Below are 23,466 nucleotides of genomic sequence, written 5' to 3' on the forward strand. Positions count from 1 at the left end.
TGATGTGACTCAAAACCAACCAGGGCCTTGGAGGACCACGGAGGGACCTCTGTGCATGTTCCCCAGTCAGGCCCCAAAGGAGCCCCTCTAGGGGAAGGAGTGTCTGACCCTCTTGTCGGGGAACCTCAGGAGCTGGGGGTGACGGGACATGGCAGCCAGATCTGGAGACACGTGTGGAGATGCTCAGAGTACAGGACAGAAAGGGACACACAGGAGAGAATGAGTGACTGGAGAAGGTGCCCGGGGGCTGAGGCAAGGTTGCCATTTTCGGATTGAAAGTACTTTGTGGATCCAGGGAACATTAACAAAAGGAGACACACGTCTGGATACACTCTGGTGACACGTCTGAACACTGAAGATGACCAAGGACTATACCTACCTCTGGACGGAGAGAACAGGAAAGTCAAAAAATATCTTTCAGAGGAAATATCAAATATATCAGCAAAGGGAAGTCATACCTTTGTCAGTTTTTTCAACATTGAGGCTATAAGCAGGGGTGGCTGTGGCCTGAACTGTGCCTCCTCCCACAAATTTATATGTTGAAGCTCTAACCTCTAACATCTCAGATGTTACTGCATTTGGAGAGAAGGTCTTTAAAGAGGTGATTAAAGTGAGGTCATTAGGGTGGGCCTAAATCTGATATGGCTGGTGTTCTTATAAGAAGAGGAGATTAGGACATAGACACAGAGGGACGACCGTGCGAGGACACAGGGAGAAGATGGCCGTCTACACACCCAGGAGAGAGGCCTCAGAAGAAACCAACCCTGCTGGCACCTTGATCTCAAACTTCTAGCCTCCAGGACTATGAGACAATACATTTCTGCTGTTTAAGCTGCCCAGTCTCTGGTCCTTTGTTATGGCAGCCAGAGCAGACGAGTACAGGGATGCTTCTAGGCTACTGAAAGAAAAGGACCATATCAGAAAATCCTTTACTTGGACAAGACAGCTATAGGTGACATCCAAAGAAAGATAGTTTTGGAAAGCAAGGATTCAGAAAGTAGGTCATCAACGCACCCTTTCTGAGGCAATTACTTGGGGAAATAATCTGATTGAAAGAAAACTGAATCAGAAAACAAATCAGAAAAAAGTGGGGTGAGCAATGGCTTTTGCTTACAATGTATTGAGTTAAATCTAAGTGGATGGTGATGAAATGAACGTCAATTGTAACGAAGGAAAGAGTTTCACACCGTGATAAGCCAAAGGGGTCTCAAAACAGAAGAGGTGTTTTCTAATGAACAAACTAGCGCTGGCCCGGGGCAGGTGTCTGCAGATGCAGGCACTGACGACAAAGCACGGTGGGGGAGGGAAGCGCTAGCGAAGGCTTTCCCCCAGTTTTCTGGATGAGGCTTGAAACCTGTGCTGCTCTGCATCGAGGGATGAGTGTGTTCCCGGTGGGGCCGAGTCTGAGCGCATCTCCACCCCCACCCTCGTTCCTGGCACCCACCTGGCGGAGGGACCTGCCCACACACTTGCTGATCTCAACAGACCCAGATGGAATGGAGCTCTGCAGAGTGACCAGGGGCCCTTCTGCCTTGGGGCCGCCCTGACGTCACCATGGTACAGCCCAGAGCCTCACACAGCAGGCCCCCACTGCCTTGGGCACTTTCCGTGATCGTCTCCGAGGGGGCGCGTTTCCCCAGGACCCTCTCCGGGGTCCCCATTTAAGCCCCGCTCTGTGCTTTGCAGGTTACTCACCTTCATGGCCTGGGAAATCCCCTCTATGTTTTGCTTTGCTTTTTGTATCCTGTTCTGCAAGTTGTATAGCATTTCTCGCATCTCTTGAATATATTCAAACACACCTAAAACAGAAGCATAAAGGGATCTTACAAAATGAACGATTTAGCAAGGGCTGGCTTAACACTCGTTATTACAACACAATGCTCGGCGAGTCTGTCCGCTTCTCCGGAGCCTGAAGCAGAGGAAATTGCGGAGAGCTTCCCAAAAGGCAACGCTGAGGAATAAAGCACATCGTGTCTCTTGGGAAACAAGGTCTCCCTATTCCCATGTAGGCGGATCACTAATTCCACAGGAACTCCAGGTGGCCGACAGGTTGGACCCGGCCCTCCACCCCCCTCACCCAAGTTCAACCTAAGGGGGAATGAATGTCGCCTTTGTACCTTGGCCGTTCCAGAATAAGGTCGTCTCAGCGGCCAACAATTTGACATCGATTGTTTCCAATTCTGACTTTATCAGTGGAAATTCTACGTCCTTCACAGTGGTCATTATCTGCAAAACAAGGGCTACAGTTTCAGGGCCTTTGTTCCAAATCCAAGCAGATTTAAAATCGTCTCCTGGTAAGGGTGTTTATTACTCAATCCCAACCAAACCAATTACAGTTAGTGTTATTTAATTGGGAATTATGTGTACATCAAAGTTCAGGAGATTCCAACTTTTAAAATTATTTTTTATCACCAAGGATTTACGTATATACTTAACTCCTAATCACCCATGTTATGGGGTAGAAAGAGAAGGGAATTCACTAATGCAAAAACAGTGCGTACGTAATCCAAAGCTTAAAATATCCGGCTTAGAATCATAAAAAGAAAATCAGAGGAATACACACTGGTAACTGGGACACTTCTGGGGCGTTTCTCAGAACATCGCCTTGCCTATGATCTAAGGCTCGGAATGTGATCATACAAAGGAGGTCCAGGATCTGTGGAGAAGCTGTTTCACTTGTTAAAGCATCAGAGTGAACGGTAGGGTAGGTTCCATACAGGCTCGATACGGGTCTACCCTGAGCTAAGAAATTCATGTAACACTCGAAAACCTCGATTCACAGAACAGAAAAAAAAAAGACAGAGTGTGTATACAGTTTTCATTAATTATTCCTTTAAATAACAAGCACCAGTTGTGCTCTGGAATACTGTCCTATCTGGCAACATTTTGATTTACATGTAAGTTTTCAAGGACAGGTCTACTCTCTAAAGTGAGGGATGTACATAGAATTCAAACTGTACATTAGATGCTATTTGCCTTTCACAATAATTCTTTTCTTTTTTAACATCTTTATTGGAGTATAACTGTTTTACAATGGTGTGTTAGTTTCTGCTGTATAACAAAGTGAATCAGCTATACATATACATATATCCCCACATCTCTTCCCTCTTGCGTCTCCCACCCACCCTCCCTATCCCACCCCTCTAGGTGGTCACAAAGCACAGAGCTGATCTCCCTGTGCTATACGGCTGCTTCCCACTAGCTATCTATTTTATGTTTGGTAGTGTGTATATGTCCATGCCACTCTCTCACTTTGTCCCAGCTTACCCTTCCCCCTCCCCGTGTCCTCAAGTCCATTCTCTACGTCTGCGTCTTTATTCCTGTCCTGCCCCTAGGTTCTTCAGAACCATTTATCTTTTTTAGATTCTACCTATTAGCATATGGTATTTGTTTTGCTCTTTCTGACTTACTTCACTCTGTATGACAGTCTCTAGGTCCATCCACCTCACTACAAATAACTCAGTTTCATTCCTTTTTATGGCTGAGTAATATTCCATTGTATATATGTGCCACATCTTCTTTATCCATTCATCTGTCGATGGACACTTAGGTTGCTTCCATGTCCTGGCTATTGTAAACAGAGCTTCAATGAACATTGCGGTACATGACTCTTTTTGAATTATGGTTTTCTCAGGGTATATGCCCAGTAGTGGGACTGCTGGGTCGTATGGTAGTTCTATTTTCAGTTTTTTAAGGTACCTCCATACTGTTCTCCATAGTGGCTGTATCAATTTACATTCCCACCAACAGTGCAAGAGGGTTCCCTTTTCTCCACACCCTCTCCAGCATTTACTGTTTGTAGATCTCTTGATGATGGCCATTCTGACCGGTGTGAGGTGATACCTCACTGTAGTTTTGATTTGCATTTCTCTAATGATTAGTGATGTTGAGCATCCTTTCATGTGTTTGTTGGCAATCTGTATGTCTTCTTTGGAGAAATGTCTATTTAGGTCTTCTGCCCATTTTTGGATTGGGTCGTTTGCTTTTTTAATATTGAGCTGCATGAGCTGTTTATATATTTTGGAGATTAATCCTTTGTCAGTTGCTTTGTTTGCAAATATTTTCTCCCATTCTGAGGGTTGTCTTTTCATCTTGTTTATGGTTTCCTTTGCTGTGCAAAAGCTTTTAACTTTCATTAGGTCCCATTTGTTTATTTTTGTTTTTATTTCCATTTCTCTAGGAGGTGGGTCAAAAAGGATCTTGCTGTGATTTAAGTCACGGAGTGTTCTGCCTATGTTTTCCTCTAAGAGTTTTATAGTGTCTGGCCTTACATTTAGGTCTCTTAATCCGTTTTGAGTTTATTTCTGTGTATGGTATTAGGGAGTGTTCTAATTTCATTCTTTTACACGTAGCCGTCCAGTTTTCCCAGCTCCACTCACAATAATCCTTGACATATATTTGGTACTTTAAATGGTGCCCCCTCCCCACCCATGTCCCCCTTTTCAGACAGTTAACTCTTAGAAAAGGTACGGTATGGCAGAGAAATAAAGGTTAACAGCTATTACCAGTGGAAACCAGACAGGAGCAGAAGAAAGCACTGACGGAATGAAAAGTGAGTCAATGTGAAATCTTGATTCCATTTATCAGAGTTTGGATATTAAACAATTACACGAATAGCCCAGACAAGAGCTAAATGTTATTATGCCTTTGTGATTGCCCAGAGTAAACACAGCTCACAGCGCTGAGATCCATTTAATATGCCCTGTTTATTATTTTCCAGCAGCCTATATAATAAATCCACACCTTTAGGGCATTTTTCCCAGACCCCCCAGCAGATCCCTTAAAGCCCCACTCCAACACTCACCTAGCTCAAACATTAATAGATATTAGCAGTCTGGAGGCCTGGGGTCTCTCTCGGCAACAGAAAGTACGTTAAGAATAAGAAGCGCGGGGCTTCCCTGGTGGCACAGTGGTTGAGTGTGCACCTATCGATGCAGGGGACACAGGTTCGTGCACAGGTCCGGGAAGATCCCACATGCCGCGGAGCGGCTGGGCCTGTGAGGCATGGCCGCTGAGCCTGTGCGTCCGGAGCCTGTGCGCCGCAACGGGAGAGGCCACAACGGTGAGAGGCCCGCGTACCGCAAAAAAAAAAAAAAAAAAGAAGCGCATCTAAGGGGCCAGGAGCACCCCAGAGAGGGGAGCCGGCATCAGTAATGATGGTCACCACAGGTGCTGAGCTCTGGGTCTCACTGCCTGGCTCCCCATCCTTGTCCGATGTTTCTATTAGCAGAACAATGTCGTTCACAGCGGAAGCTAACATGCTTCCCCGCATGGGACTGGCTGGGTTTTGTTTGGAAATTCAGAAGTGGAAGATCAATTTTTTTGTTTCATTCTAAATAACGTTTGTTGGATTTTTTTGGTCTGTTTCTGATTGCGTCGTTGTAAAAAAAAAAAAAAAAAAAAAAAAGCTCTTGCACTGAAAGTAACCCACAAACATTTTCCACGTGACTGTATCTCTAAGGCTTCCATTCTTCCTAAACACCGCGTCCGGGACGCGTTCCAGGGAACGGATGAACACGGCGTTCTTTGAACCTGAAGAGAGCTGCGTCTGGAGAAAGCTAAATTCAAGGAAACGCACTTCAGGCGGGCCCTGGGCTGTCACAGTTCGCAGCACCAATAAGTGAGTCAATTAAGATTTTATCTTCAAAAATGAAATTAGTGAAAAGCAGCTTACTCCAGTTTATCCTGAACACATTTCAGGTGACGTCACCCCCATGCTCTAATTTGTGGAACAGAGTAAGGAACGGGTCTATGGTTGGGTCTGTGGTGGGCGTGTCGGGGTGAGCAGTGGGGGAGTGATACTTTTTGGCAAATCCACGTGACGGCATGACCTGGCGTGCTTCAGTTCACATTCAGGTAGGAGGCGGTCACTTCTAGCAAGGTCGGGAGGCTTCCTCAGTGTCCCAAAGGCCTTGCTCTGAATCTTTTGATGTTCCAACATTCTCTTTTTTGGCAGGGAATTCCTGGGCTTGGTCAAATCTGGCCACCGTAGGGAGGAGGTGCACGGCAGAGCTGTGCTCCAGTTACTACCGACTCAGAGGGCACTTAACAAGCCGGCAGGGGAGGGGCAGAACAGGAACCTCCCTCTCCACGTTCTGGTTGGAACCGAGCATTAAGTTCAAGGCCCCTACAAGACAGGCCAGGGAAGGCGACCGAGGCACGCTCTTCGGGGCTCTAGGAAAGGGGCTGTCACATCGGGGATTTGGGAGCGTGTAAGCATCTCTCCAACAGATCGAGATGCAAAACCCAGAAACAGAAATATTCCAGGTTCCACCCAGTGGCTCCAGTTGGGGGCAAGCTGGCTGCAAGAAATATAAGCCCACTAAAGCTGGCTCAGGTCACGTGGAGGTGCGCTGGTGGAGCCCCGGGGACTGGGCCCACAAAGCCCACGCCCGGGCTCCCCTCTGTCTCGTGGGGCCTCTCCGCCTGTCTGCTCCACCCACCTGCTCCCTTCCCTCTGCGGCCCGTGTTTCGCTCATTCTGGTTTCTCTGCTCCCCCTGAGACTCCGGTGTGAATGATGCTGGGACCCAATTCCAAGTTCCCAGGGTCCAAGGAGAGGGAATTTCATTGGCCCCTTTTGGATGAGGTGTCTGCGGTAGGCTGAATAATGGCCCCCAAAGACGTCACGTCGTAATCTACAGGACCTGTGACTATGTCACCTTGCACTTGGCAAAAGAGAATTTGCAGACGCGATTCAGTTAAGGACCCCGACATCGGGCGGGCCCAATGCGATCGCGAGGTCCTTATAAGAGGGAGTCAAGAAGAACTAAGGAAGGGAACATGACAACAAAAGCAAAGGTGCTGTGACCCGAAGGTGGCGTGACGTGGCCTCGAGCCAAGGAACGCGGGCAACTCTGGAAGGTGGAAAAGGTGAGAACGTGGATTCTCCCCAGAGGGTGGCTCCAACCACCTTCAAATAGGAAAACATTCTCAGTTCTACTCTGGGTGGGGATCGTACACCTGTGTTTGTTCTAAACAAAACCCCCATCGTGGCAAACAAAACAAAGCAACACCAGCTCACCTCATTGTACCAGCGGGCAATGAGTTCCAAGTTGCCCACAAACTTCCAGAAGGTTTCGTACTGTGAGAACAGGTTCTCGGCGCTGCTGGGAATCTCTTTTTGTTGCTGGAAGTTCAGGTACTTGACCTCTCTCAGCACTGCCACCAGCTAAGGTGAATGAAGAGAACACAAGAGGTGAGGGGGTGGCCTCAGTGGCATGGTACGTAGCAGCGCAAGTGAGGGTCTGTCCCTGGGATGCTTCGACAGCCCCCAAAGCTGGGGGGAGGTCTGATTGGGGATGGGCTCCACCAGTAGGATCACGGTGCCTTCACCCTATTGACTGTTCCTGATGTCTAGAAGCGCTGGCATCACCAGCATGGTGGACACCATCATTGTAACTAACCTGCCAGGTGTCTAAAGAAAGGCTCCTCCCTAGGGTCCGACCTTCCCTTGTCCCTCTCCAGCCCCTGGCTGCAGCCCAGGAGACCAACAGCAGGGCGTCCCTTCCGACAGAGCTTCTGCCCTCACTGCTCGGCCAACACCGTTCTTGGAGAGGCCCCAGTAACCTTCACATTGCTGAATCCATGGGTCATTTCACAGGCCCCGTCTCACGTGGCCTCTCAGCAGCTGGTCCCTCCCCCTCCTGGGCACATGGTCCCCTTTGCGTCCAGGACACCAGGCTCTCCTGGTCCCCATTACCAGTCTCTCTGATGCTTCTGAGATTTAAGTGTTGGAGAACCGCGGATGGGGTCCCTCTCGATCTGCTCTCACGTTGGTGACCTCACCCAGCGTCACAGCGTTAAGAACCATCTACGTGTGAGTGATTCCTGTGCTCACGTCCCCAGCTCGGGACTCTCTCCTGACTTGAGACTCCTGCATCTACCTGCCTATTCAGCGTCTCCACGTGGATGTCCAGTTGACATGTCAAACTCAACGTGACTGAAACAGAGCAGTCTTGCCCACCGGCCGCCTCCACCCGCTGTCTCATCTGATGGCCATTCCCCCCTTCCAGTTGCCCAGCCCCAGAAGGCTGGGGCTGACCCCTCTCTTCCCGCACACGTGATTTCCAACCTGTCTAGGATCTCATCGGCCCTGTGATCAAAATCTAATCTAACCTCTGCGCACCTTCACTGCTGCTGCTCTGGTCCAGGCCACCACCCTCTCATCATCCCTCACCTGGATTCCAGCAAAACACTCCTAAGTGGTCTCTGTGCTTCTGGCCTTGCCCTCCCCCCAAGCCCACTCACACACAGCATCTCAGATCGGGGCCCTCCTCTGCTCGAAACCCTGCAACGGCTGCCACCTTGCCCGGAACAAAGACCCAAGTCCCTTTCGGGGCCCGAGAGGCTCTCTGTGCCCCATCGTCTCCTCAGCCCCTTTCCCTGCACCTCCCCTGGTCACTCCGCCCCGGCCCCGCTGGTCTCCTCGCTGCTCCCACAACACACCAGGCTCACGCATGCCTCCTGGCCTTTGCTCTAGCCGTTTGCTCTCCTCCAAGGCTTTCCTCCCATCTTTGCTGGCCAACGCCCTCACCTCCTGCGAGTCTCTGCTCGAGTCCGAAGCCGCAACCTGCCCCCTTCCTCCGGCTCTGTCCATTCCCCGCTTACCTGCCTTTCCCATTCTTTGAGGTACCGACCATCACGTTCTCATGTGTTATACGTTATGCGGGTTCATCGTCCCCACCCCCTCTTCTCCTGGCCCTTCCACCGGGGCCCCCCCACTCTCTCCCCTCTCTCTGTCTCTCTCTCTCCCCCTCTCCCTGTAGGAGGCAGCTCCAGAAGGACAGAGATCTTTGTTGGTTCACTAATTCATCCCAAACACATACACAGAGTAGGTGTTCAGTAACTATTTGTTGGATGAAAGAATGAATTTGGGTGAAAGAAGGTTTCAGAGGAAAAGTCCCATCTGGGTTCCCTGCCTTCCTGGTATCACCGCTGACCTCAGAGCAGGGCAGATGCGTTCTTGAAAGGCAGGTGCTTGTAGAGATTCAGGCTGCCCCAGCTTCTGCCCGCGTACCTAGTTAACTACCTGGGGTTTAGCCCTGGACGGTGTGGATTCCCTCCAGCCTTCCCGACTTGACCAGGGGGTCCACTTATTCAGATCCTGAAAAGACCTTTTTTTTCTTTTCTTTTAAATTCTCAAATTGATAGTTCCCCTTGGGATCCCATGAAAGGCGGCCCAGCTTTAAAATAGCGTACTCATTCCAGCTATTTTCAAGGAGGCTACGACTGTCTCATATCTTAAATATATCCTGGGCATACTTTAAGCAACACTTGAATAATAAAGCTTTAGCTGGATATGACATAAACATCAACCCCACAAGTCCATGCTGTTGGTAGGAGGGGGGTCAGCCTCAGCCTCACGTGGGCTTGCCCCGTGGGGAACCCTAGGTCCCTGGGACAGCCTCTGGCCCAGCTGCCCTCTCGATGCTGTGGCCAGACGACACCCACCGCTTTGCTGAAGTTGACGCGGATGAGTCTGGTGACGGGGTCCCGCTGGATCAGGGGCTGCTCCAGGTTGAAGTGGCAGTCCTGGTCTACCCCCGCCGCCCACTGCTGGTAGATCCTCTCACGGTAGCGTCTCAGCAGTTCCACCATCTCATCGTATTTCTGGTAGATCAGCTTGGCCTCCACACTGGACATGACCCTGGAATCAGAGTTAGGAGGAGGGTCAGGTGCCATCTCCCTCAGGGCCTCGCTAACACCCCAACCGTGCCTGCCAGACCTTGGGGTGATGCAGCAGGCAGCCAGCTCTCTGTTTCTTCCAGGCTGAGACACTGAACATACACGTGGATGACGCCCTTCACAGGCGGCAACCAGCCCAGAAAGTCAAATGATAATCCTTGTTATATTGGCCCTGAATGGCCAGGACTTGATTCATAACTGCCACCTTCCTTAATTTCTGTCTTCCCTTCCAACTTAGGACTAACCAGAGAGCCAGACATGCCTCCTGACCAAACACACAGGACGCCCTCCTCCAGTCCCCATGCTGATGGCCTCCAGTCCGGGAGACCTGGGGCCTTCTCTGTTCTGCTGTGGGTTCTTCCACTCCTCCCCCTGCTTTCCAGCCTCTGCCAAAAACGAGTGACAGTGGCCGACTCCCTGCTCTGGCCAGCACCAAGGAAGCAGCCTCTGCTTGTTCTCATTTGGGTGTCTTTGTTCATTTCCATGAGGGTGACCACCAAGGTCACCTTCCCGACATGCCCGCTGGGAAGGCACCCAGAGGAGGGGGAGGTGCAGTCAGGGTCTCTCCTGGGACCGTGCCCTGGGAAGGAAAGCCTTGGCCGACGGTAAGCATGGGCCTGCCTCAGAGCTGGGACAGACGTCCCCACAACCCACCGCAAACTCCACAGCTGTGGAGGAGCGCTGGCCGCCCGGGGCCATCACTCACGGGTGCTCGATGTGCTTGAGGTCCCTCATGGGTGCCTCCAGCCTCTCCTGCAGCTCCAGGCTCCACTTGAGCTGCCCGGCCACCGGGGGCATGTTTTTATGGATAGGGGGGATGTTCCCGTCTGCCGAGGCCGCAATCTGGGCGTCATACAGGGTCTTAGTGTTGTCCAGCTCAGCATCAAACAGCTCCAGCATGACCGAGTACCTGGGCACCACCTCGGGGAGAATCAGAGGCCGTTCCAAGAGGCTGCCACACATGTGTAGGAGCTGGGGAGAAACGAGAGATGCGCCTTCGCCGGGGCCCGCCCCCTACCCCATCCCCGCGTCACCCCCAGCTGCGTGTCTGGGACGCCGTGTGCAGCCACGCTTCAGGATCAGGAAGATACACGCCTTCCAGACAAAGAAGCTTTTCTCTGTGTGGCAACTGGCTAACCAGGCGCCTCAATGATTTCCATGTTGATGTATGCTGGGTCCCTACATACTTAGCTTATAAACCAACAGTACAAACTAGGTCCAAGGTCTGGAAAAATTTATTCTGGGCCCAGGAGAAATCAGGGTTTGGGCAAAGAAGATTTAAACATTTAAGAAATACCATTTCAAAAATTGAAAAAAAAAAGAAAAAGTAACCACAATACTGCACTTATATAACCAGGGCTTACGCTATAACTGGATGGAGAAATGTCTTTTTTTTTTCCTGTATTTTTTTAACATCCTTATTGGAGTAGAATTGCTTTACAATGTGTTAGTTTCTGCTTTATAACAAAGTGCATCAGCTATACATATACATATATCCCCGTATCCCCTCCCTCTTGAGCTTCCCTCCCACCCTCCCTATCCCACCCCTCCAGGCGGTCACAAAGCACCGAGCTGATCTCCCTGTGCTATGCGTCTGCTTCCCACTAGCTATCTATTTTACACTTGGTAGCATATATATGTCAATGCTACTCTCTCACTTCGGAGAAATGTCTTAGTCATGAGAATTATTCCTTTTAGGAAGAGCTCTGATTCTCAAGGACCCACCCAGGAAAGAAAAGCCACCATGGGGAAGTTTGTTTTGCTCTGAAAAATGCTCTGGGGAAAACAGGAACAAACTAGGTGAGAGGGAGGCCAATCTTAACCACGTGGGGTCCCCAAACCACTAAAGTCGCCAAGTGCTGGGTGTGGGGAAGGGTCTGTAGGAGCGTCCTGGGGCTGCCACGACAGCACCGTGAACTGGGCAGCCTTCAACAACAGAATTTATTCTCTCACAGCCTGGAGGCAACAAGTCCACAATCAAGGTGGACAGGGCTGCGCTACCCTGAAGGCTCCAGAGGAGAGTCTGTCCCAGCCCCTGGGTCCCTGGGGGTGGGCGGCAACCCTCGGCTTGTAGACCTGTCACTCCATCCTCTACCTCCTTGGTCATGGGGCTATCTTCCCTGTGTGTGTCTCTTCCCTTCTTCTGGCACAGACCCCAGACACACTGGATTAAGGTGCACACCGCTGTGGAAGGACCTCAATTTACGTCTCAGTTACATCTGCACAGACCCTATTTCCAATAATGCACAGGTCCCGGGGGTCCAGACTTTATCCTCTCTGGAGGACACAGTTCCACCCACCAACAAAGGGGCCTGTGTTTAGCCTTGGGCTGACCAGGTGGAGATGGCAGTGGGGCCAGGGCCCAGACATCGTGCATAGGTGTTGAGAGCAGGAAGCACTGACCGGGAGAGCTCAGCTCCTGGGGGTTTGAGGAAATTACAGGGAGAGCTTGGCACCTTCCCAGGCTGTGACACCAGGGGTTCGAGCGTGGGCTGCCTGATTCCCCCAGGAGCTGGGACAGCCCGGGTCCCCTTCAATGTGTCATTTCCATGGCCTGTCAGCCCGAGAGTCCTGACCTGATTACTCCAGTGGGGGACATCACCTCACATATCTGAGGGTGGTAACCATAAACATGCCCTAGCATTTTGCAAGTAACAAGCTCATCACCCTGTGGTCTGCGGATGCTACACGCTGGCAATTGTAAAAAAAAAAAAAACTAAAACAAAAGAAAAGCTTAGTAGAAGAGAATAAGGTAGAATTACCTGGGTGTTTCAGATAGAGTCTTGCCTGGAATAGGAGGATGGCTCAAATTGGGCCACAGAGGAGAGTCTCTTAAAAGATCCTCTCACAGCGGCGGGTGTCCAGGGAGGCCTCAGGCCGGGGCTGAGCCTGAGCGGTGAGGGAGGGGCCCTTACTGCAGCCTGGAGAGAGAGGCCGTGGGGTCGGACAGTGACACGTGACATGTTAGGGCAGCTCCGAGCCAGCCTGAGGTCACCAGGGGAGGGGTGCCTGAGCCTGGGGGTGCCCGCGGCAGAGCACTCCTGGAGACAGACGGGGATTCATCAGGGCTCAGACCACACGGCCCCATTTTCTCTGGGATATGGGCTGCAGTCCTTGGTGCCTGGAAGGGCTGGACCCAAGTCTCAGATTTGTCCTACTTTTTGGTATGAAAACTAAGACCACTGTCCCTAAAAATGGCCTTTTGGGGAAACAGTGGAATAATAGCTGCAGAGAAAGGAGGGAAGATTTTCAGGTACCCGAAAGCCAGACGGGACAGCCAGGGACTCCCGGGAAGACCCCGCAACTCCGAGTTGCTAAGCACCGATACCTGCGGAGAGGCTCCGGACATATTAGGTCACCAGCGTCATTTCTCTGGAAACTGACATGTAACAGTTGGGAAGAACCTGTTCCTCTTGTTGGTTGCTGACCCTCTTGGCTTTTTTCCTCCCACTCCTATTCCTTTTATTTCATGCTTACATGTTTTTTGGCCTCTGGCTTCTAGGAAGGAGGTTAATTTCATTTTCTGCCAGGAGGAGTTCATGTGGAAAATTGCTCTAGAACTTTCCCGGCTGCGTGTGAATTACTGACAGTGCGCAAGAGCATCCAGACAGCTTGGGAACACGCAGGGGATCAAGGGGACGGCAGGGAGGGGACCCCAAGGGCCTGTCCTGATTAGAGCACAGGTTTGTCAAGGGGGGAGGAAATGTTCTTCGGTGCAGAGAGGAAGGTGAGCAGACAGAGACGGGGATGGTTCACAAGAGTTTTCTGCCTTATTTTCTTTCTAGTTCAGCACAGACATAAAGTTACATGTTAGAAGCGGACTTCACCTTGTGGAGTGCAGAAGCCGATTTAGGCCACAACAGGAGTGGGGAACACCCGGGGGTAGAATAAGGGCGTTTGCCAGTTTGAGCACCTGGGGGTGGACTTCAGTCCCTCAGGTGCCAAACGGAGTTCCTCCTGGACCAGCTGCTCCCCTCCGAGGGGTGTCCTACGGTCTCTCGATCGGGAAGGAAACAGGCGTCTCGGTTTGGATACATCAACCCACCTCCTTCCCCATCACTGGAAGACAGTGCAATGTGGCACCCAGCCAGCAGAAGGTCTGGGGGTGCTTCTTCTCCTGGTTCCATCCGCACAGGAGGCGAGAGGGACTAACTGCCTGGCACCCCGGTCCGTCAGCTCCAGCATCGTCTTAATTCTCGGAGACCCCACCACAGGGGAGGACCTGGTGTTTCCACATTAAAGCACTGGCTGCAAACCCTACCTGGGACTCTTTGCACTTGGGTAGCCCTGGGGGTAAGAGCCTCTCGGTTCCGCCTAAGGTCTTCCCCAGGAGTGAGCAGTGGTAACAGCTCCAATCCCTCGGCTGGGGCCAGTTCCCTCCACCGGGAAAGCTCCAAAGCACCTGCTGTGTGCTAGGCTCGGTTCTGAGTCAAGCCAAACCGAGCGCCTGCCCTCAGGGAGTTTATATTCTAGTTCAGAAGACGACAAACTCATAGAGATCCACACACCACAGATGCCGGGGCGGCGCGGGGCGGCGCGGGGCGGGCAAGCACGAAGAAGAAAAACCGAGCAGGTCAGTGCTGGCGATGGCAGCGAGGGGAGCACGGAGGGGAGGGCTCCTGCCTGGAGGACAAAGTGAGGGAGGCCTCTCCAAGGAGGCGCCTGAGGCAGCTCCAGGGGAAGGGTGCTCCACAGAAGGGAACAGCATGGGGGCACTGTACTAATTTGCATTCACTGATAGTTTGCCTGGAGCACCGACTCCATCCAAGACTTAATTGATCATTACATTTGCAGAGCTTCAAATCCCCAAGCATTTGCATTTTTTGAAAGAACCTAAAAGGCAAAGGACAGCCTGGCATTGGCATGAGAGAGATCTTTGTGCTCAGGGGTGGCGGGCTTCCTGGGTCCCCAACTCAACCCCAGCCCCGGCATCCTCTGGAAGATCGGCCACTGCCCTATGCCACCTAGGCCAACCCGACTGCCATCCCGGCCACGGGAGCCCATCCAGATGAGCGGTCTAGAACAGGGATCCTGCCAGCAGTGGCCCTTGGAGCTGGCTGGGAGCCCTGGTTTCCCTACTTGCTGGCTAGCCCTGTGACCTTGAGCAGCTTTCTTGACCTGTCAGAGCTGGTAAAATAGGATAGACAACGTGGGCAACGAATTTAGCAAAGAGCTGGGGTTTTGTGAGAATTCAACGAGGTAATGTGCTAGTTATCGGTCATCTCCTCCAGGCATTGCATTACTGGCAGCAACCCAGAGGCTTGCAAAGTGAGGGGAAGAGATAGTTCTGACCTGTAGAGAGTCATGGATGATAAACATGCAGAACACTAGACAGAGAAATAAAAAAGGTACCCAAGCATATACCTATATTGCCCCCTTAAATACTCAACACCTGTTGTCCAGATGAGTTGTAGCTACACACACTACATCCTGCAGAGATCCCCCCTCTCTGTCATAGGGGCAAGGCAGGTCACATAAAGGCGTGACGCATGCTGGGCTAGGACAGTAAGGAGTGGTGAGGAGTGGGGCAAACTCCAGGCAAACTGCTGTCTATCGCGAGGAACAGCTCCTCCCCTGCAGCCACTTGTTACCATGAGGGACTGTGTGTCCCGTGTGGCCAGATCTGTTTTTCCAAGAGAGAGTGAAAACCTGGATTTTTACGTGCACTCCCTCAATTTTTAAATATCGGTGACTAATTCAAGGTTTTAGAGAAGTGTCACGTGGGAATAGGCAAGTCTAGAGAGACAGAGTAGATTAGTGATTGTCTAAGATCGGGGAGGTCGGGGAGAAATGGGGAATGACTGGGGGTGATGAAAATGTTCTAAAAGTGATTGTGGATGGCCGTACAACTCTAAATGCACTAAAAGCCATTTAACTGTACACCTTAAACAGGTGAATTGTATGCTACGTGAACGACATCTCAAAAGTCCCACGTGAGCCGGGAGAAACCCACCAGTGGTCTCTGCAGCCCAAGGCATCTGTTCGTGACTCTGACGAATGGGTGTAAATGCCCGAGTTCGGACTTATTGGATGAGACGGTGATGTATGCAAAACACTGGAAAGTCCGATAATCACCATGTCTGCTTAACTTCTGAGTAAGGGGTCTGCAAATTTACTCTGTTCATTCTGTTCTTCTGAGTTTACTATTTAAGTTAGCTGGCTTCCCTTGCGGTAATCTGTTATGGCAGCAGTGGAAAGGTAACACAGGCTGATGCTGCGAAACATTTGATTACCACACAGACTCTGTTCTCACCCACGCTTACTGAGCCCCTCCTGACTGCTTGGTGAGGGTACTGGTTTGCCTGGGACAGAAGTGGGGGGGGTCTCTGAAATGCTGGACTTTGTTTCAAAACCATCCTGGGAATAGCAGGGTGAGCGTGCCCTAGGGAAAGAGGTCTGTGGGCAGAGACAGGATGTGCTTCGTGTTGAGTGTTCTGCCTGCAAGTTGGTGAACTGGCACTGGTGTGTTGGTACTGAATATTGGCTGCCTCGTGAGCTTGGACCGAGTAGGTCCAGGGGCCCATCTCCACGCCCCCTAACGTGCCTGCTGTTGAGGGATCCTCGGGGAGGGGCACGCCAACCAGCAGTGGGGACGAGTGTCTAGCTCCTCACAACTCCCTCCCTCGTCAGTTCATCTTCCTAACTACGCCAGCTGGACCCATAACAAAGGCACCTTGCTGTTTTAACTTGCACTTTCCTGATTATTTGAGAGGCTAAACCAACAACCTATGTCTGTATTGGACATTTGCGTTTCTCTTTCAAGTTGACATTCTCTAGGGGTTTTAGTGCTTTTCTGCAATCTATTTTTAAAATGTTTTTATAACATCATTGCTTTTTTCTAACTGTAAAAGTACTACACACTTCATGCACACAACTCGGAAACTGTAGAAAAGTACACAGAAGACAGACAAATATTAGCCATCACCCCACCACCTAGAGACGGCCCCCCGTAAGGACACTGTGCTTATTTCTGGAGTCTCAAATGTTGAAGAAAGTGGCAGTGTGGCTCAGTGGCTCAAAATGTGGATGTGTTTTATTTTTATAGCAACTTTGCCTCTCTCTAACTTCTGTTCCTTCTAAGTAGTGGGGGAACTGAATCATATAAGGATCAATGGAGCACAACAGGACTCAGTAAATAACCGCCTCGTGTTCACTTTCCTCTCTTACTCTAAGATGCGGCAGTGCTACTCAAGGTGATGACTGCTGACTTGCTCTAAGGCCCCGAGGAAGGTCCCTGGCCTTTTCTGGGCCTAGCTCTTCACCTGTGAATGAGGCTGCATGATTAGACCATCGCTGCCACCGTTCTCGGCATCGCGGTGCTGCTGTGACGAGCTCTCAGTCAATGCAGAGTCCCCGCCCACCCGTACCTTTGCACAGGACTCAATAGAACAGCAGTCGTCAAACCCCTGGCAAAAGATCGTGGCCAGCCTCCTATCCAGATCCTGAATTTTGGTCTCAAAATCAGCGTAATCGTCATCAAAGCTCTGAAAGCGAATTAAAACACCAACCTTGTAACCGTAACCAGCATGCAAAGCAGGGGGGTGGGCTCACTCTAATGCCCACGGACACCCCCACCCCCGGCAGGATTCAGGTTACATCTGGGCTGAGAAAGCTCGCCGTCTTGGAGGCTGCTCCACAGGCAGTTTTTTTGGTGTTTGTTTTATCTTTCGGCCTTGCCGTGCGGCATGTGGGATCTTAGTTCTCCGACCAGGGATCGAACCCTCGCCCCCTGTGTTGGCAGCACAGAGTCCTAGCCACTGGACCACCAGGGAAGTCCCGGGGCAGATCTTCTGCACCATTTTTTTCTCTGCCACACGTGCTCCCTCCGTGTGCCTTCCCACTCTCGGGGCATTTGCCATCGATCCTGCCAAGGCCCCCGACTTACCGAATCTCCGGGATCCAAGGGGTCGTATTTGCAGTCGGCAAAAACCTTCACCAGCTCAAAGACCTCATCAGAGATCTGAGTCACCTGGCTTCCGCGTATGCTGCCCCTCACGCCCCCGAGCTCCATCTTCTCCAGCTTCAGAAACTCGATGGCTGTTTTATAAAGATCCTGGTGGAGGAAACCCCAGCACCCTCGTCAGTCCGTCTTCCTAACTACGCCAACGGTTCAGTCACTCATCCAGCTCTGACCCCGGCAGGGAGGAGCCCCGGGGCCACACAGCAGTCTGGAGGGGCCCTCTGTGTATTGGTGTTAATGTTCTCTAAAGCCGTTGCTGTAGCAGAGAGGAGATGGAAGGAAGGGTCCCATGAGCCATCTCCAAGCTGTGATTATGGAGGAGGAAGAGGTGAAGGTCGGGCTCTTGTCCTGACCCAACACTGGGCGAAATGTGACTCTAAATAAACCACACTTTACCGGGGCCCCACTCCCTCAGCTGTGGGATGAAGCAGTTGGAAGGGCACGCGGTGGTTCCTGATGGCCTCACGTACAGGGTGCCTGATGGATGTTTGCGTGTAAATCCCACTCCCTCACTCCCTCCGAGGTGTGGGTCTCACCTTGCCTTCTCCTGGAAGCCGTCCCACCTATTTTAGCCCATGGTGGTGCCTTCTTTTCCAGAATCCCCAATTGCTATCGGTGCTCTTCCTTTTGGCATTTAACTCCATTCAGTCCTATCACGTTATCTAACGCTTCTGTGTGTAGCTCTTATTCCCCGATCGAGACCCCAAAGGCTTCTTGAGGATGACAAGCAGTCCCCAGGTGCCTGACCCAGTGCCTGTTGCTGCTTAGACGGAAGATGCTTGTAGGGTACTCGTGTCCCTCCCCTAAGCCAGTGCCGATGTTCATGCCACTTCCCCCCCGCAGATGTCCAAGATGTATCGAGCTATAATCCAAGCAAACCTAACGCAAAGTAACAGCATCCTCATGCCCTGAGCTCTGGGGCCCTTACACCCAAGGAGGGTGGCATGGGTGGCACAGAACTCAGGCAGGGGGTGGCTGGCATGGCCATTTCCCCCACCCCAGAAGCCCCCCTTTTCCTAGAAGCATCACCCTGACTCACAATCTATAATGTAGGAACCAGTGGCTACTTGGCCAGAAACTTGGCTGGGACCTTCCAGTTCTTGGGCTCGAGCCTTCAGGCATGAAGAAACACTCCAGGATGGGAATCTGGGAGTCTTAAGGGGGGGCTTCCTGCTCTGCCTCCCAGAGGGTGTGGATGAGAACTAGACACGCCTTCCTGGAGCCACTGTTGACGGCATCCATCATAAAATCACTGCCCAATGAATGAATGGTTCCCCGCTTTTTTTTTTTTTTAAAGGATGTAATGTGCACAAAGTTAAAAAAAAAAAAAAAAAGACCGTAAAGATTACAAAACAAAAAGGAAAACTTTCTCGCCCTACCCATGCCTGCACCCCTCACCTCTTCTCCCCAGAGGAAACCATTTTGAAACTTTTTAAAAATTTTAATTTGCCATGTTGTCATTCCAAGTATCCAAATAGGGTCCTTCTTAAGTCTTCACTTGGGCTAACTTAGTCCCACTAACTCTCTCCCTTGGCCTGCAGGCTTCCTGACCAGGGTCACTGACCTTGTCATTAACCTGCTCATAGACAGAAAGCAAGAGAAAGGGGGAAAGCAAGCACAATGGGTCGCTTTGCTCTGGGCTAATAGCGCCGGGCCTGGCCGAGGTGGCCCAGGGACTCCGTTCCCCCATGACGCAGAAAATTCCACCTTTACCTCGATGGTCTGGACGCGCTGGAAAAAGGAATTTATCCTGGAAAAGGCAAGAGAAGAAGGGAATTCCCAAGGCACTGGCTTCTTGTCTTTCTAGGGGAGAGAGAGAGAGAAAAAAGGCTGCGTTTGCCTCCGACACGTCCATGGGGTCCGACGCCGGGGCCAACATCACCCCGACCCCTTTCCCCGGTTCGCTCTCTACAACCAGGCCGTACCTTGAAGAAAAGCTTCATGTTCGTGCAGCAGAACTCGTAGGCTCGGTACAGCTCCTTCAGGACGCTCAGGGACAGAGAGACGCTGCTCAGCACGTCCTCAGTTTCACCCTGCAGGCTTTTCAGCACGTCGTCGGGACGCAGGTAGGTCCGAGTCTGGGCAGAAGGGAAGGTGTCCCCAAGCTCGGACCAGCCGGAGGGGTGACACAGCTGTTCCACTGGTTAGAATGACCCACCCCGGGCCCCTGGGCCACTTCTTCTGGCACATCCGCCGTCCCAGCCCGTCTGCTGACTGCGGGGCATTTACAGGCGCGGCCCCCGAACCGTATCTCTCACCGGGACCCTCACCCCGGGCTAAGGCCACGGCACAACCAGATTTTGATGGTAGATGACTAGGGGTCCTCTAGGGGTCCAGAAACGCAGTCCTGCTACGGCTGCGGGATCCTGGGCCACTAGGTCCCTCTGGGCCTGCAGACAGGGCTGCGAGCATGATTCTAACACACGCAGGCAGCCCAGGGGCGCAAGGCTGCAACTCACACCTTGGAGGTTGTGTAATCTGTGCTCGTGAAATGGAAGAAGGAAAGGGAATCGGTGTTGAGGGAGACGGGAGGAGGCTTGGTGTCGGAGCACATAAACCCCACAAGGCCCCCGGCCGAGTCTTGGGGTGCCGGGACTCAGTGGGCCGCCCCACTTTCTTTCCTCCCCACTCCCGGCGTGGGGCAGATTGGGCTGGCACTGCCCAGGTCTTGGGAGAACCCTGGGTGGCCACCCAGAGGGCCCAGCCTTAGCCCAGAGCCTGTAAATCCCTGCACCAGCATCTCTGCCTGTTTTTAAACTGCTGAGGAACACTGGGCGGGAGGGGGGGGCGCCAATCAGGAGGCAGGGTGGCCAGGGCCGGGGGGCTACCATCTCGATGAGCTGGTTGCAGAACTCCTGCAGGATGACGATGACCCTGGAGGGCGTGCTGTAGTGCTCGGACGTGGCCCAGATGAAGCAGATGGTATACAGCACCTTGGTGATGAAGGTTGGGAGCTGGGGAGAGACGGGCCGGGCGGGCGCTTTGTCGCAGCACCTCAGCACACCCCTCCCCACGGCTCCAGGAGGGGACCCCCAAGGGGAAGGAAGAGGCACTCGCCAGGTCCTCGAGCCCGACCACAGCCAGGAAGCCCGCAGCCCCTGCTCCCCCAAGACACAAGCCCAGCCCCTGCCAGATGACCTTTGTCTTGCTAACATACCATCGTGAAGTCAGCCTGTTCCATCTCCTCCAACAAGATCCGCAGAGGCTTCAGATACAGAACTATATCGTTGGCTTCCTTCAGGCCTGCCCAAAACAGGAACAGGGGCTCATCCACTGGGGAGCGGAAGCCGGACCCCACTCCCGACGGTCAGAAATGGTGACGGGCAGCTCTGTGTGTTTATGGACACCCACTGCCTCAAGAACGGGTCTTCCTCAAAAGGCGGGGCCCAAGGAAGCTGATGGGGGAGGCGGAAGGCGCCTCCACCCCAGGGTCAGCAAGGGGCCTGCCCAGCCCCTCCCAGGAGGGGCTGACACCTTCTTCTTGGAGGGGGAAGGGTTCTCATAGGGCCACCGCTCACCCTCAGTGACATTCGTATACACATTTTGCAGGGCTGGCCAGTAGCAGCTTTTGGCTTTTTCCAGGATCTCGACGATTTTGTTCACTTTGGGCCTGTTGAGCTGAGAAGGAAAGAAGAAAATTAGCCTTTCAACAGATTCTAGACGAAGGCTGCCTGACCCCATTGCCGGTGCTGAGGGATCTACGCGGGTTACCCGGGTCCCCTCAGGGGTCCCCCTGGGGAGGCTGGGTGCTCAGGACTCCAGTGGGTGCCTGGTCACCAGGGGCAGAACAGGCGTCACCTGCTCGTGGATGCACTTGAGGTTCATCAGCCGGGTGTCCCAGAACTCAAACTCGACTCGGGGCAGGGGGTGCAGCCCGTCCAGCAGGGCCTGGGCCGAGTCTTTGCTTAGCACATCCCGGATCTGGCGGGACCAGTCGATGATGATGGTCTCGATGGCGTGCAGCAGCGAGTTGTCCAGGGAGGAGGGGATTCTGCCGGGCAGAGTCGGGGGGAGAGGCTGTCAGCCAGGAGAGACCCTGCACCAACACTGGGTGTTGCCAGGGATGCCAGTGCCCCCAAGAAAGAGGGTGAGGAGGGCCAGCTCTGGAGTAAAATCCACGTTCACGAGGGCTCCTCCAGCAATTCTGACTGGGGTCACCATGGGGCGTGTGCTGGGGGCCTAGAGGACCTGCCATGTGATAAGCCCTGCAGGAGCGGTCGCCCTCTGATGGGAGTAAGGGAACAAACACACTGTCACTGCAACTTGCTTCAAGCGTCGCACACACCAGGCGGTTGCAAATGGCGCTCAGGCGGGTGCAAGGCGACACCTCGGAGTCCTCGTGCGTCTGTGGGCCACTGGGATGCCACAGCCTCGAGTTAGAAGCCCAGCCTCCACCTGCTGAAAATCCCTTCCATGCCCCTCACTGTCCCTCAGTACCCACGTCCTAAAGCTGGGTATCCCCTTTCCCATGTGACAATGTGACATCCTTGGCCTAGTCCTTGTGTCTGACGGAGGAGGGGCTGAAGCACAGGTGTCCAGCAGTTGCCAGAGCTGGAGTCTCGGGGGCTCCAGTGCCTTGTCCTGTTCTGTCCTTGTGCCTTCAATCTCAGACTCAGCACCTAAAGGCACCATCCTGCCCTCCTCGGTTTCATCAGCTCCGAAACCAGTTTTCGGTGAGACAGTTTATCCTTAGTGGTCGGGGACCAGATGCCCCTCCTTCCAGACAGCTCCCCGGCCGGGTCCCTACCTCTCCATGGACTCAAGGGTACCATCCAGACTGCCCAGGTGCTCCGGGATGGGCAGCAGCGGCTTCCCCTTGATCTTGCCGCCCATCACACACATCTCGTTCTTCAGCTTGTGGACTTGCTTCACAATGTCCTCTGAGACCACGCGGGGCCATCCACTCACGTTTTCGCTTTGGTTTAACAGGGAATAGAGGACCTGAAAGGAGAAGCAGGGTCCTCAGTGCCCGGGTCCCGGGGGGATCCGAGCCCTTCTCCCGTTGCAGAAGGAGGTGGGGCCAGTCGAGGTGCTGAGGCCAGGGACGACAGCCCAGCCCCTGTGCCATCTCCATGAAGGGAGACCCCAAGAGCACACACTCCTGGCCGAAAGCAAACATTTCGCGCTGCCTCAGAGTGCTGCTATAGGCTGAATTGTGCCCCCGCCCCCAGTTCACACACGGGAGCCCCAGCACCTCCAGATGTGACTGTATTTGGAGAGAGGGCCTTTCAAGGGGTGATTAAGGGGGGCCCTAACCCAATAAGACCGTTGTCCTCAGCAGAGATGAGGACACAGACACGCACAGAGGGAAGGCCACGTGAAGACCCAAGGCCGTGTCAAGTCGGCCATCCACACGCCAAGGAGAGAGGCCTCAGAAGGAACCGGCCCAGCTCCCCTCTTGATCTGGGACTTGCAGCCTCCAGATTGTGGCGCTTTGTCAGGGCAGCCCGAGCAGAGAACGACAAACACCCGTGTGCTCCAGCTTTGGGCCAGGCCAGCTGCCTCGGTGGATGTGAGAGGAGGCTGGCCTGGGTCCTGGCTGAGCGGCCCCTGTGGCCTGAGTCTGCGCAAGGCAGGGACGCACGGCCCCATCTCACAGATGAGGAGAACGATGACTAGGAAAGCTAAGTCACTGGAAGTCTGGCTGGTCTGACTCTCCAGAGGGAGCTGCACCTGCCATGCCTGCCAACAGTGGAGAGATACGTAGGGCAGCACCTGCTTGGTCCCTTTCTTTGCTTGAAGTCTCAGAACTAGGAAACCTATCTACTGGATCTCAAATGGCCCATGCCTTCTGAGGCTACAGGCAGGGATGTCCCCGGTG

At 52.8% G+C, this 23,466-nt stretch overlaps 1 protein-coding gene across 1 annotated transcript in view; it reads right to left on the reverse strand.

The window, feature by feature from the left end:
* DNAH17 (dynein axonemal heavy chain 17) overlaps positions 1-23,466 on the reverse strand; it is a gene marked incomplete at both ends in the record, with an annotated part of 110,263 nt that overhangs the window by 86,154 nt on the left and 643 nt on the right. Inside the window, 14 exons of the mRNA XM_082860704.1 lie at positions 1,696-1,799; positions 2,118-2,226; positions 7,023-7,169; positions 9,452-9,647; positions 10,392-10,657; positions 17,053-17,169; positions 17,571-17,738; positions 19,359-19,448; positions 19,574-19,723; positions 20,474-20,599; positions 20,803-20,888; positions 21,164-21,263; positions 21,444-21,636; positions 22,393-22,586. Of these exons, the coding sequence (XP_082716830.1) occupies positions 1,696-1,799; positions 2,118-2,226; positions 7,023-7,169; positions 9,452-9,647; positions 10,392-10,657; positions 17,053-17,169; positions 17,571-17,738; positions 19,359-19,448; positions 19,574-19,723; positions 20,474-20,599; positions 20,803-20,888; positions 21,164-21,263; positions 21,444-21,636; positions 22,393-22,586 (2,046 nt within the window). The remainder of the gene's footprint in view (positions 1-1,695; positions 1,800-2,117; positions 2,227-7,022; positions 7,170-9,451; positions 9,648-10,391; positions 10,658-17,052; positions 17,170-17,570; positions 17,739-19,358; positions 19,449-19,573; positions 19,724-20,473; positions 20,600-20,802; positions 20,889-21,163; positions 21,264-21,443; positions 21,637-22,392; positions 22,587-23,466) is intronic.

The sequence above is a fragment of the Leucopleurus acutus genome (genome assembly GCF_964270905.1).
Source record: "Leucopleurus acutus genome assembly, chromosome: 19".
NCBI lineage: Eukaryota > Metazoa > Chordata > Mammalia > Artiodactyla > Delphinidae > Leucopleurus > Leucopleurus acutus.